Raw genomic sequence first — 14,275 nt, forward strand, 5'->3', positions numbered from 1 at the left:
ATTACACACTGTGTAAACCAACAGTTAACTGAGTTATAAAGTTAACACTGGTACTTAGTCAGTTGTAACAATTTAGATCAAATTTCTTGTAACACTCTCAATGAGAAGCTAAGTTCTTTATCAACAAAGAGCCTAGAAATTTTGTAGCAAAACAGTCTTAATTTTAATATAAAATTAAGTGAGTTTTGAAGATCTGTGTTCTTTATTTTCTGCAAGCTTAAATTCTGCATGAACACATTTCATTACAAGATTTAGTTTACTTTGTTCAACCATAAACATTCAAGAAAAGCACAAAAACAGTAAAATACATTCACCCCCTCTGTGTGTTATTCATTTTCTAACAAGGTTCGACTAACTCTCACGCGTGTGTTTGTTTAACTAAAAAAAATAATATTCATATTTATGTAATATAAAATTAGCGTCAAATATAATAAATTTAATTACTGGTAATTATTCAATGTACCGGCTATAAACATCAGATTAAATATTTGATGTATATAAATGATATATCTTTGTTATAAAATTATGTAAGTAGTTAATATGTCATTGGATATTTTTTTCGGATTTCGAATCGGATTTGAAACAGATTCGAATTTCGGGTCAAATATCTTTTCAGTATAACTAAAATCAAAATTCAAATCCAAACTTTTTATGGTCTAAAAAAAGATCCATATTCAAATTCAAAAATTTTGATTCTGATAAATTCAAATGACTTAAAACGGAACGGGTAAAATTGCCATCTTGCTACATGTTGACACATCTCCAAAACCTATCTACTCCATCCAATATTGATGTTTATTTATTTTAAACCTATTTACTACTATAGCATACAAAATTATTTATTTTAAATCTATTTACTTGAATCGATCTATTTCATAATCATTTCGTCATATTTTAATATTGATATTTTTTTAAAATTATTATTTTTAATTATCAAAAATATATTTAAATTATTTTCACAAAATAATAGATTTCACTTTATACTCCCTCGATTTCATTAGTACGCGCTTTGGATTTAATCAAGAAAAATATTAAAGGTCCCTAATATTATTATAATTTTTTTTCTAATATTTTATAAATGCTAACTTTTCCCGTAATAATATAAAATCCCGCGTGTATTCATATGCTACTATAAATTAAATTTTGATACTTGTAATGTTACCTCATTTTATAATTATTTTGATACAAGCCGCATGCACAAAAATCCTCATTCTTAATATGTGCACATGAATCCACACCAGACAAACTAAAACATACTCCTTCCGTTCTAATTTATCTGTTTTGTTTGATTTTTTGTGGTCAAATTAACTCAATTTTGACCGTAAATTAAATTTCAATCTTTTATTATTTTGAAAAACCGAAAAATACGTATTAAAATAGATTACGTGTACTTTCTAATGATATAATTTATATAATTTTTTCTATTATATACTATATAAAATTTTCAGTCAAAATTTGGTTAATTTGACCACAAAAATATAGGGTTTAAAAACTTGGAGTCTACGTTCCTGACAAAAAAAGAAAACTTGGACAAGTTCCCTACTATATATACATGTTGGATATCAAAGATTTATTCAGAGACAAACTCCGAACTACAGAGTAAAGATCGGCGGTGTTCCACAACTGTAAAGTGCTTATTGGTAATAATTTCACCGTTGTTGGTCTATCACTATATATGCATGATTCTTGAGTCCTTGAATATTCTTCAATTTGGTTTTGTAAATTTCAATTTCAGCTACTATTTTATGTGTCAAAACCTGCAATTTTTATTCTGTTTTATGGATGATAACGTTTTTGCTTTACATTTATTAAATATTGATGATTTATAACTGTTATATATGCATCATGCATGCATGAAGTTATCTACATTTTGATTTTTGATTTTTGATTTGTGTTAAGAATTTTGTGGAATATTAGGTTCGTCGAAAATCACTAAGACTGATGTGTCAAAAGAAGCCTGTCAACCTCAGGAAGACGCGGTTGAAGGGAAGGTTAAGTTAGAGAAGATGAATATTAGAAGTGATGATGAAGGGGATGATCACGTTGTGAATAATACTATGTTTACTAGGTCTGCTTTTGAGTTGCTTGAGGATGATAATGATGAGAATTTAGGTGTACAAGATCGCGATGGTTATGGTGCTTCAAGTAAGGATGATGATGCTCTGTGTGAAGATGGAAGTTCTGGTACAAGTGTTAGCGGTAGAATGGTTGATGATGTCAAAAGTAAAGACACTAGTGATGGTGTGGTAGTAAGTTCAAAGAGCAACAAGAGGAGAAAGAAAGGCGGAAGGACTGAGAAGGAAGACGACGACCTTGATAAGATTCTTGCACAGCTTGGTGTAGCCTCACCTACAGCAAACACCGATAAAGCTGTTCCAATTGATCAAACTGAATTGGATGTGGCTATGGGTAATGCAGTTGATAAGGAAGCTGAAGAAGTCACTCTGAAGATGTCTGCTGCTGCAAAGAGGAAGAGAAAGAAAAAGGAGAAGCAAAGGGAGAAGAAGGCTGCTGCTGCTGCTGCCTCTGTAGAAGAGAAACATGAAGAAATAATGAATGAAAGAACAGCAGAGAAGAAGAAAGTCCCAAAACATGTCAAGGAGATGCAAGAGACACTTGCAAAACGAAAAGAAGAAGCAGAAAGAAAGAAAAGGAAAGAAGAGGAGAGGTTGAAAAAGGAAGAAGAGGAGAGGCTAGAGCAAGAAGAATTGATTAGACAAGAAAAGGAGCGGAAGAGATTAAAAAAGGAGAGAAAGAAAGAAAAGGTTTTGAAGAAGAAACAAGAAGGTAAGCTTTTAACAGGGAAACAGAAGGAAGAAGCCCGTCGTCTTGAGGCAATGAGGAATCAGTTTCTTGCTAGTGCTGGAGGTCTACCCCTCACTACTGCTGACACCGCTGCACCACCAAAACGGCCCAAGTATCAGACAAAGAAGTCAAAGACACATTCTCAAGAACATGGGGACACTTCTTCTAACACTATTGAAATCACAGAAGCAGTTAAAAAGCAGGGAGGGATTCCCGGTTTGAACTTCCCTGGAACTGAGGAACTTGAAGAGATTAACTTAATGAATGTGGAGGAGAAATCTGTTGTGGTTGAAATGGATGGAACTGAAAAAGATGACGAGGAAGAATGGGAAGCAAAGAGTTGGGGTGAGGATGATTTCAAGCTTCTTGGTGAAAGTTTATTATCTGATGAAGAGACTGATCAGTTAGAAACCAATTCGGAAGTGTCCTCGATTGCTCAAGTGGAATTTGAAAAAGGAGAGAGTTATAACCTCCGGTCCCCAATCTGCTGTATTATGGGTCATGTAGATGCTGGAAAGACCAAGCTGCTTGATTGTATCCGAGGATCTAATGTTCAGGAAGGTGAAGCTGGAGGAATTACTCAGCAAATTGGCGCAACATATTTGCCTGTTGAGAACTTGCGGGATAGGACCAGGGAATTGAAAGTTGGTGGGGGACTGAAAGTTCCAGGCTTGTTGCTAATTGATACCCCTGGACATGAGTCGTTTATGAACTTGCGCTCTGGGGGATCTGGGTTATGTGATATTGCAATCTTGGTTGTGGACATAATGGATGGAATAAAACCACAAACAGTAGAGTCACTTAATCTGTTGAAAATGAGGAAGACACAGTTTATTGTTGCTTTGAACAAGGTGAGATAAACTGTAGTTTTAATTACCTATGAAGTTCATTGATGATAATGTGTCCTAGATCGACTTGTCTGGCTTCTTAACATCACAATTTCACTTTTCAGGTTGATAGATTGTATGGATGGAAAACTTGTCGCAATGCATCAATTGTGAAGGCAATGAAGCAACAGAGTAAAGATGTCCAGAATGAATTTGATAGAAGGCTTACTGAGGTTATATTATCTATTATATTCTAAATTTTTCTCAGGCATGCATAGACACTAACACATTTTTATTTTGGGATAACTTCAGATTATTGCACAGTTCAAGGAACAAGGATGGAATAGTAACCTGTACTATAAAATTGAAAAGAAAGAGATGGAAAAGACTATCAGTGTTGCACCTATTGTACCTACAAGTGCAATCAGGTACATAAACTAGTTTTATCCTTGTAAAACTTATAGAGCAGCATTGTGATTCTGGGTGGTTGACAAAACAGCGGTGAAGGCATCCCGGATTTGCTATTGTTACTGGTGAAATGGTGTCAGAAGAATATGGTTGAAAAACTTACATACAGCGATAAAGTGCAGGTAGCTTTCTTCTTGGCGTCTTGCTCAGTTATCTCAAAGAGAACCAACTTTTTTTTTCCTGAGATTGTTTTGGAATTTTTTTGTCAGTGTGCAATTTTAGAGGTTAAGGCCAACGAAGGTGACGGGACTACAATTGATGTGGTGTTGGTTAATGGGGTGCTTCATGAAGGTGATCAGATTGTAGTCTGCGGTACGCAGGTAAACATCTAATGCTACTGTACCGTTCAGGTCGATGATGGATTCAGGTTACTAATTCATGATTCGTTTTTAGGGACCTATTGTCACGACAATACGAGCATTATCGACTCCCCATCCAATGAAGAAACTGCGTGTTAAGGTAAAAACTCTCTCTTGATTCTTCCTTGTACGACTTTCACTTTCATTATCATCTATGTCCTTCAAAGTTTTCCTTGCTCCTCAAAAGTCTGTTCCAGTACTCCTATGTCACTAATATATTGATCAGCTGTTAAAGCATCCTCACCTGTTGTTGACTTTCAGTTCATCAATGTATCTACTGTAGTATATTATGCAAATCAAGTTAACTATTACTGTGATTTTTGGTGCAATGGTTGCAAATTAAAATAGTTTATACATCCAACGAATCAATGAATTGATGCACTCTTACCCATGCAACGTGTAATTATTGGTCCATCAATTACATTTTCAGTCATCGATCCATCACCAACCCCATCAATTTTTGATGGTGAGTGGCTAAGGTGGTCACGCCCATTCACATAATCCGGAGAGATAGACTTACCTGTACTCTTCTCCTCTCTTGACTGGTCTGTCCAAGCCCTGCACTTTCTGTTGATAAAATAGTCTCACATCACCACGTCAGTATGCCAATGTGGTTTGTTATTGCTAAATAGAAAGTAGACAGAAGTATGATCCTTTAGAACAGATCTGTAAACCAATATTACTTTTCTTTTTTAGTTGTCTTAAGAAAACTGCATATCTTTTCTGTCATTTACATTTAGCAAAATTAATTGTAATGAAAAAATATGACAGTGTTTTCTAATTCCAGGTTAATTATCTTCACCATAAAGAAATCAAGGCTGCCCAGTTTATTAAGATTGCTGCACAGGTAAAAAAAATTTACCTGATACCTTTGATTTTGCATATTGATTGTATTTACGACTTTTGCATTGAAGGAACTGTAAGTTCTTAGATGGAGCAGGCTGTATAGCATCTGTTTATAGTGGACTTCTCTTTTGTTTATACGGTTTATCTAAATGGCCTCTCCAGGGCAATTTTTTCTACTCCTTTGAGTGTATATTATGCATTTGTTTGTGTATAGAATTCCCATACTGGAAATAATAATTTTGATGTCTAATATGCTTCTCCTTTGAATTGTCCTTCTGTGAAGTTCATTGTTAGTTCACTTGCACTTTGTATTTTTTGCAGGATCTTAAGCATGCAATTGCAGGAACCGATATTTATGTGGTTGCGCCTAATGATGATTTGGAAGTAGTGAAAGAGTTGACCATGGGAGATAAGAAGTCAGTCATGAACCAAATTGATAAAAGTGGTACAGGGGTTTGTGTTCAAGCTTCTACTCTTGGTTCACTGGAAGCATTGCTTGACTTCTTGAAAACCCCAGCTGTAAATATACCTGTGAGGTGTGCAGGCATAGGCCCTGTCCACAAGAAGGAAGTCAGAACGGCCAGTGTAATGCTTGAGAAGAAGAAAGAAGAGTACGCAGCCATTTTGGCTTTTGATGTCAAGGTAACACCAGACGCTCGGGGACATGCAGATGAGGTTGGTGTAAGGATATTCGTTGCTGATACCATATATCTCTTGATCAATCAGTTCAAGGCCTACATTGATACTTATAAGGAGGAAAAGAAGAAAAAAGTTGCCTCTGAAACAGTATTTCCATGTGTGCTTAAGATTAAGCCGGAATGTGTGTTTAAAAAGAAGGATCCATTTATCGTAGGCGTTGATGTTCTTGAAGGAATTGCTAAGGTATTGCAATTTGCATTGCTGCAACCTTTGTTTACTGCTATAGTTATGATCTGATCCTTTTCATCACATATATATGATGAATAAATAAAGCTTGTAAAGCGCTCAAAATAAGAATGCACACACGGGTGTTAAACTTGTGTCACACAATTAAGTAACTATTAATAGTGCAAGGTGCGGATATCAATATCTGTGCAGGTCGGAACTCCAATATGTATTCCCCAGAAGGAATTCATTGATATCGGTCAGATAACTCGCATTCTAAACAAGGAGCAGCCAGTTGATGAAGCTAGGAAAGGCAGTGCGGTGTCCATTGAGGTACTAAACCTGAAACTGTGATTATAATGTTGATATTTGTTTAGAAGTTTGAGAATTTTAGTACCTGAAACTTTACAAATTGTTAAGGGGTTTGGCTTTTCTTCACAACTCAGTAGTACTGAATAATATCATTGAATCAACTTAAGTCAAAGGGGTTATGGGGTACGACACAAATATATGAAAGGGTTTCAATATTTCTGAAAAAACAAATAGTGTACCCCCTATGAATCAATCATGACATGAAATTAGTACTGCTCAACCTGCACAGACATTCTTAACAAAAATAGGCTACCTATCTATTACATTTCACTGAATTTCTGCAGCTCCCTGATATTACTATCTACTCTTGATATGTAGTAATAATGTAAATATATGTTGACACATTAATGAAGAGAACAGAAAGTAAAGAGAAGGATGGACTGGCTTTAGTTCTGTACTTGAGAGTTTTGACACTCACTTGCTATTATATCTGAGCACCATGTAGATAACTGGAAGCAATTTGATTGAGAAGCAAAAAAAGTTTGGCAGACATTTCGGGATCGAAGATGAGCTTGTCAGCCACTTGTCTAGGAAGTCAATTGACATCCTGAAGGAACTTTATTGGGTAAGTCTTATATGATTTCAAATGCATCCTTTAGCTTTCTCTGGCCTTTGCGTCTAAGAGTGTGCGTATAGTCTGATGCAAACTGGTACTGAAGTTTTGTTTTTAACATTTTAAGTTCCACCTTTCGTAATCATGTACAGGATGAGCTGCCTACTGAATTGCGGAAGCTGGTTGTCAACATGAAAAGAGTGTTTAAAATCTAGTGACTTGCGGCTTTCGTGTAACTGAAACAATGCCCTGACTTTCTTACACGCTATACGCAGTATACAGTAAAGAAGGTTCTTTTTGTGTGATGTGTGAAGCAGGGAACCTGCAGGCGAGACTATACAACGGATGAATTCGTTATCTGTGATTGAGGTTATGATATGTGGCATTAATCTAAAACTTGAGCATTTGTCCAATGTGAAGCCATGTAAAATCCCTGTTTGGTTCTATCATCTGAGCTTTTTTTACATCTTTATCTTTGCCATCAGTTTAAAACATAGGACATGTCTACAAGTTCTTCATGCAACCTATTTTATATTAGTGTCAGAAATTTTGATGATAAATTGCCTCAGGAAACCTAGCTCATCCTCAGGCACAACTTTCCCAATTAATATTCGGTGGAGCTTTAATTTTAAGATTTAAACCAAAACCTTGCGTTACATAATGTAATTAGGGCTTGGAATTCGGATATATTCCGTTATTTTGCGGAACTCTTAACAAGAGGACTGGTTATCTAGAGAGTAAAAAAAAAAGATTTTTTTTAGATTATATTTTCTTAAATTTAGTGGCTTACTGCTAAGGGGCCATTTCTTAAATGTGAACCATACCATAATAATTTCTGACGAATAATTATCTGAATGATAGATGCTTAATATCATTTGACAGAAAAAAATATCTGGCTTCTCTGAACAATGTATTTCTATTCTTTTTTTCCAAATCACAAAAAAAAGATTATTTATCATTATTTTTTCTTTTATCACATGCTATACAAAATTCAACTTGTCTAATTTAAACTCAATGTGAGTCCTTCCGAATAATTAAATTTTTTATACGTAAATCATATTTTAAATTGTTATAATAATATATTAGTTTTTTATATTTTTCAGTAACAATCATTTAATTTTGTCATTTTTAGCGTAGTCACCAACTATAATTTTTTTAATTACAGGTTTGATCCCACAAAATCACTAACTATAATTTCTTTAATCTCAATGAATTACTTTTCATATAAAAACTTATATATAAACATAAAAGAGGAATTGTATATAAATTATAAATTTAATACCTCATAATTTTTTTAAACCATTAAAAATATTTTTGAAAAGTTAGGGAATATAATTATTGCTTCTATCCAGTATTTTGAAAATCGGTAATCGGACAAGATCGGTAAATCTACGGATTTAGGATTAATAAGAAATCGGGGATTAATCGGAATAAAAATCGGATGTATTATAATATTAAATTATATTAAATTGTATTTTTATGATTATATTAGTTATTTATTAACTAATATATATTTATTATATATATATTTTTATAATTATTCATATTTAAATCAATAAAATATTTTAATTTTAATAAATAATTATATATATTCCAATAAAAAACTTATAAGGATTAATCGGATTTCAAAAATTAAATTAATTAAAATTAATCGGAAATTAATCGATTAAATCCAGAATTTTAAAATCCAGCTACTAAGTGAAATGATAAACAGAGCCCGCAACATACAAGAACAAAGAATAAGAGTAATGCATGGTCCAGAGCAAAATTTCAGCATACTTAGTTCAGAAGATTTTTCATGTCGTCCAAGTCAAAATTAGGCGGACAAACAATCTTAACCAATCAATCACTACTCGTTAAGTTCATTGGGTTTCATCCAGTTATTAACAAATGACGTCTAAGTTCTGTTATTTAAAGATAAAACTAGTTCTGTTGATGGATCATGGATGGAGTACTAGCCACAATATATGTAAAAAAATTGTGGACTCTGTAATAAAACAATATTATAGGTAAAGAAAAGACCAGGGCAACTGCCAACTAGTAGCCTGTAAAAGTGAAGCCTAAAGCTTCTCGACTGTTTACTTGCGTCTTAGTAGTAACTGTTTCAGTCGAATAAATAACACCAACCTACCATGCAGTAACTGATACTGCTAAATTTCAATCAAAACGTCTCCATTCTCTAGCTGGGAAGCCTTGCACAAATGCAGCTAACAATTAAGTTTCTCGAGTCTCATGCATTTTGCTCATCTTTGTCAGCTTGTTGGTTAGAGTCTACAGACCACTTGTTTATGCGTTGTTTAGCAATTGATACCTAGCAAAATGTATCAGAGTTGATTAATGCATACTCAACACCTAGAAACATCAGAATATAATTATATTCGGACAATCACATTACCTGTTCCTCCCAGTCCGTCTTGTAAGTGATTATCATTAGTACAACAGTTTGAACAAGTGTACCGAACAACATCCCAACCCAGACACCCTACAAAACAGATTGTTACAGAAACAGTAATGTCTACAGAGTGAGAGGAGTTGACAATGAGCACAAATTTTGAAGACTTCGAGCACAAAGTTAATAATTCAGCTCTTAAGCATTAAGATGTGTGTGCCCTCCTTGTCTTGTGTATATAATTAAGTCACACAGGACTTCCTATACAATCTGCAGTCAGTAAAACAAATTATGGTTGCATTAAATTACATATTTTAAGATAGGTTTATTTAGATTAATTTTATTCAGGCACATCAATAATGACCAATGTTAACTTTTTAAACAAGGCTAATGCTCTACTCTTGCTGCTTAATTAAATTTCTATTCTGACAAATCAAATCAACTCAGCTGGGAGATGAAACCACTCACTTTAACCTGCAACTGAAGAACATAACCAAGCACAACTCCAACTGGAACTCCGATCAAGTAATAGCATGTAATGTTTACATATGCCACAGTGCTTTGCCAGCCAGCCCCAACAGCAACACCTGTTAAAAAAATTACAGGTGTTAATAAGCAGATCCTCGTTGTTTTACAAAAAAGGAAATAAAATTTAGTTTTGTAAAACCAATGCTTTCATACCTTCCTCTAATTTTGTAAAAATGATACAAGTACTAGAAACTAACCCAACACTGTAACACGGATTTACCAGAAAGAACTGGTTGAATGCTATTCAGCAGGATGGAACACGCCAATAGAGGTGACAAATCAGCGACAGCAGCAGCAACCTCTGTACTCTCTGTAAATATGTAAGCTAGACGTCCCCGAAAGAACAAGAAAAAAATAAATAGCACCAATCCAATAACGAATGATATCAGCACTATGTGGACGATGGAGAACTTTGCAGCTCTGGAGCTTCCTCTTCCAAGCTCATTTGAGACTCTCACACTAGATTTTTTGCACAAAACAAGTACATATTGGTGACTAAAATGTAAAAGTGAAGGAAAATGCAATAAGACCATAAAGGTAGTGAAAGTTTCTCTTTGTTTCTTCAAGGCCCAAAAAAGTCCATATAAAAAAATACAGAAGGATGACTTTATGGCACAACAAAGCTGGTCATACCTAGCCGCAGCTAAGAAGCCAAGAGATATCATCATTTCCCAACCACTGATATTAAGGCTGGCAGAACAAAGAAAGTTTTCAATGCTTAGAAGTCACAGTATAATACCATGTAAACAGAGATAGAATGATATTTTGTTTAAAGATTTACCAGATAGAAAGAGCATCTATAGCAATGTCAGCTGATTTCATGCTTCCTGTTAAGAGAATGAGTATCGTGTTGTACCAGAGTTCAAGGCTGCGAAAGTAATTACAGTTCTATATGTAACATCCAAAGTTTTAAGTGGTATTAGAAACAAGGATCAGGCTTAAAATCTCTCTATACAGTACAATATCATATTCGCTCTTAATGCAGTGGTCGTGGCACATATGAGATCCGGATTTGGCACCTTAGAAATATTACAAATGCGCAACTAACACTATGCAATGGCCTTTATACGTCACATTTCGTATGATAAATGCTTAAAATGGAAAATTGTCAGAATGAGGTAATTTGAATTATTTGGATGCAAAATTATGAAAAAGAAATTATCAAGAGCACTACCTGATTTGCTTGTCAAAATCTCAAAATCTAACTAAAGGGAAGACTTTCAAATATATTGCAAATTAGTAAATAGGATTTACCAGACCATAACACCAGATGACAGAGAGAGCTTAATAATAGGCCAGAGATCCTTGAAGACCAACATCGAAAAACCTTTCCATGTCTCTGAGCACCATCCACCAAAAATATAAATAAGTTGACCTATATTCGGGATCCAATATGCCAAAATTGTGGAAACCATGGCCCCACTAAGTCCAAATCTGTATTTCACTGTTAAGAGCCACGAGAGAAATACATGGATTGCCAGTGTAAATGCTGCCAAGTAAGAAATAATCATATTCTTGCTCTGTGCTTGGAGGAACATTTGGCAGGTGTAAGATACCATAAAGGAAAATAGCCCCGGGATTAACCAGAGTGAAATGGTTCCTGCCACTTGAGCAATGGATTCCTCCTGGCCTAGACCTATTAAAATTGGGGTTGTGAAGATAAATACTGGTGATAGAACAATTGAGCATATGAACAAAATAAGCCATGATCTTTGAAGATGTATTCCAAGCATGTCATATCTTTTTGCACCATATGATTGGCCACATAGCGTTCCCAAAGCGCTGGACATTCCCAACTGCATAATTAAAAACCAAAATATTAAAAATAAAATTTTGCCATTATGATTTTCAAATTAAGCAAATAATACTTAACAGTCTGCAAAAATTGCACCACATCACTTGATCTTAAATTATCAATCACTGAGCTGAATAGATTAACTGGTCCAGGTTCACTTATATATCATATTCCTAATGTTATTTGTTTGGATGATACTACACTATACTGTGCATATAAAACTTTGGCATTGCATGTCCTCACCAATTTGGAATGTGAATACTTGAATGAAATGAACGGTGAACCACATTTAAGATAGCATATGTTGTCAAAAAAATTACTATTCAATTATAATGACAGCTCCAAATTCGGATTGACAATGTCGTCACATAGATTGCTCGATAATTTTAAGTATCACTTGTAATGTTTGAAATGGCAACTGGGTAGCTGGAACATATTTAAAAATCAACAGTATTTAAGGATAACACAGCAGGAAAGACACAAAAGATATGTTAAATTCTACCAGTACGCCATTTGCAAATCTAAGCAAAACAGTCGACACCAGAGCATAGGCAGCAAGCTCTGTGGGTCCAATATGGCCAATGAATGCTTGGCTGATGATACTAACTCCGAACGTTGAAAATCTGGTAAAAATTGCAGGAGCAGCCACAATCCACATTTTCTTGGACTCCGTCCATACTCTCTCTTTTAATGTCCCTTCCTCCTCTGCTCTTTGAACTTCTGTAAGCAGGTTTTCTCTCACACTGTCCTCCATGTCTGCTATAGCATACCTGAAGGCTGCAACATATAAAACTTAATTCAAGTTAAAACTTAGTATTAATCAGAGTATATTCACCAGAAAACTGGATGAATGGTTAATTATTGTATTTACAACATATAATAAAGTAACTGTACAGCAGCGGGGCAACAGCTTCCTGTTTAAGCTGATATCACTCTACTATCATGTTTACAACTCAAGTCAACTGTTCAAAATATAAATTTAGGTCTAGCAGCACTTACCACCGACCGGAAAGCAGTACCAAACCAATGCAATATTTAATATATGAGACCTGATTTAGAATTGAAGAATCTGGTGTACAGCCAAATGCCAAGGAAACTTAGCAAAAGTGATGATTTGGTGCTAAATCTAAACGCAAAGATAGATGTTGCTATCTACGAAATGATGGAAAATGAAGTCTAAGCTCTTCTTCAGTAACAAAAAAAGCACTGGAGTCTAAAATCAATTTTAGCACCAAAACCGTTATTATAGCAGTGAATATGCTCTTACACAAACTCGAAAAAGCTAGCTACTATGCAGATTTAATACTACATACATAGAGGGAGGATCAAGATCAAATGTACAATTTGTTTTTCACACTTACAGAACATTTCAAAATATGTTATCTTCTGCACGAGAATATAAATTAGTTCTAAGATTCTAACATGATTTTAAGTAGAAACTTTACCCTACTTAAACATTTTACTTTCACCAGTGGTGTTGCAAAACCAGCTGATATCGATTTACAAAACGTGCGCCACCCAAAACATTCCCCAAATGGAATAGCTTATACTAATATTATCAGCAAAATGTTAGAAAACATATATGATGAGTTAGAAGGTTGATACCCACTGAGCAAAAGAAATGAAAGAATCAGAAAAGTTGCAGATTCTAAAAGAGAGATTTCTGATCTCCTTTGTTAGGTCTTGTAAACACCATTGGAGATGAGAAATTAAGCAAAATGTAGATCACCAAAATAATACGTGTGTAATGAAGGCAGTGCATGAGTTCTTATCATATTATCATATAGGTAAGCAATGAGTCTTACTTTTGTTAGTATGTAATTTATTGCTGGGACGCTAAAGTGGACTGCATTGTTCTTATCAATATTTAAAAAATAATTAAATATTTTTTCCTTCATTTTTTGAGCAAACAAAGAATAAATAAAATATATTGAAAAACTAAAATCAACAGAATGAACCTTGACTGAATGACTCTTTTGTTCAAATTTATAAATTTTGTTACAGACATGATATTTATATTTCTCTCTCTTTTCTCCTTTAATTTTTTGGTGCTCTCTTTTCTCCTTTATGTCTATATCAATTCAACAAAAAGCTAATTATATCTGAATTAAAACATATTTTGCTCACAAATTTATAGCATAACATGATTATTGAATTTCATTCACTCTTCCTCGACCTCCCATCTATTGAAAAGCTCTGGTTCCTGCCTGAGCACTGCAGGCTTGCATTTGTACAGCTAATTAGTACAACTCTAGAGTCTCATGCATTTTGCTCAACTCCTTCGGTTTGTTGGCCAGATTCTCCAGACCACTTGTTTACTCGCTGTTTAGCAACTGATACCTTCCGATTGTAATGGACCGGCCCAGCTCTCAAAAACTAGTAGCATTCGGTAGACGCAGGCCCAAGACAAGCCTAAGGGCAGAGACGTAATTTCTCAGGGATAGAAAGTTATAGTGGGGAAACCAAGAG

The 14,275-nt window shown here is 34.5% G+C and overlaps 2 protein-coding genes across 6 annotated transcripts; one reads left to right on the forward strand and one right to left on the reverse strand.

Moving 5' to 3' along the window:
- The first annotated feature begins 2,015 nt into the window (after positions 1-2,015).
- Positions 2,016-7,693, forward strand: LOC141711965 (eukaryotic translation initiation factor 5B-like). The gene is made up of 11 exons (XM_074514704.1): positions 2,016-3,656; positions 3,758-3,865; positions 3,945-4,060; positions 4,132-4,222; positions 4,310-4,420; positions 4,494-4,559; positions 5,247-5,306; positions 5,627-6,187; positions 6,383-6,502; positions 6,987-7,106; positions 7,247-7,693. Exons 1-11 carry the CDS (start codon positions 2,058-2,060, stop codon positions 7,307-7,309), a joined length of 3,015 nt encoding a protein of 1,004 aa, XP_074370805.1. The 5' UTR covers positions 2,016-2,057; the 3' UTR covers positions 7,310-7,693.
- A 1,234-nt stretch (positions 7,694-8,927) lies between these two features.
- On the reverse strand, positions 8,928-13,545 carry LOC141711966 (protein DETOXIFICATION 22-like). 5 transcript variants are annotated; one of them, XM_074514706.1, is made up of 9 exons: positions 12,806-13,545; positions 12,309-12,583; positions 11,266-11,807; positions 10,793-10,879; positions 10,645-10,701; positions 10,232-10,470; positions 9,952-10,070; positions 9,490-9,576; positions 8,928-9,405 (listed from the first exon to the last, which is right to left on the reverse strand). In XM_074514706.1, exons 2-9 carry the CDS (start codon positions 12,558-12,560, stop codon positions 9,325-9,327), a joined length of 1,464 nt encoding a protein of 487 aa, XP_074370807.1. In that variant the 5' UTR covers positions 12,561-12,583; positions 12,806-13,545; the 3' UTR covers positions 8,928-9,324. The 5 variants fall into 5 exon arrangements, 4 of the variants coding, with proteins under 4 accessions (XP_074370807.1, XP_074370809.1, XP_074370808.1 ...); XM_074514708.1 differs by having other exon boundaries at positions 13,416-13,536; XM_074514707.1 differs by having other exon boundaries at positions 8,929-9,405; positions 13,412-13,545.
- Positions 13,546-14,275: the final 730 nt, after the last annotated feature.

Source organism: Apium graveolens, chromosome 3 (assembly GCF_009905375.1).
Source record: "Apium graveolens cultivar Ventura chromosome 3, ASM990537v1, whole genome shotgun sequence".
Classification (NCBI taxonomy): domain Eukaryota; kingdom Viridiplantae; phylum Streptophyta; class Magnoliopsida; order Apiales; family Apiaceae; genus Apium; species Apium graveolens.

Coding starts and splice junctions, on each gene's coding strand:
- LOC141711966 (XM_074514706.1), bottom strand. CDS start 12,560: ATGGAGGACAGTGTGAGAGAAAACCTGCTTACAGAAGTTCAAAGAGCA. Junction 11,808..12,308: donor GATTTGCAAATGGCGTACTG/GTAGAATTTAAC, acceptor TTAATTATGCAG/TTGGGAATGTCCAGCGCTTT. Junction 9,577..9,951: donor TTCTTCAGTTGCAGGTTAAA/GTGAGTGGTTTC, acceptor TCTGTTTTGTAG/GGTGTCTGGGTTGGGATGTT.
- LOC141711965 (XM_074514704.1), top strand. CDS start 2,058: ATGTTTACTAGGTCTGCTTTTGAGTTGCTTGAGGATGATAATGATGAG. Junction 4,061..4,131: donor GTACCTACAAGTGCAATCAG/GTACATAAACTA, acceptor TTGACAAAACAG/CGGTGAAGGCATCCCGGATT. Junction 4,223..4,309: donor CATACAGCGATAAAGTGCAG/GTAGCTTTCTTC, acceptor TTTTTTTGTCAG/TGTGCAATTTTAGAGGTTAA.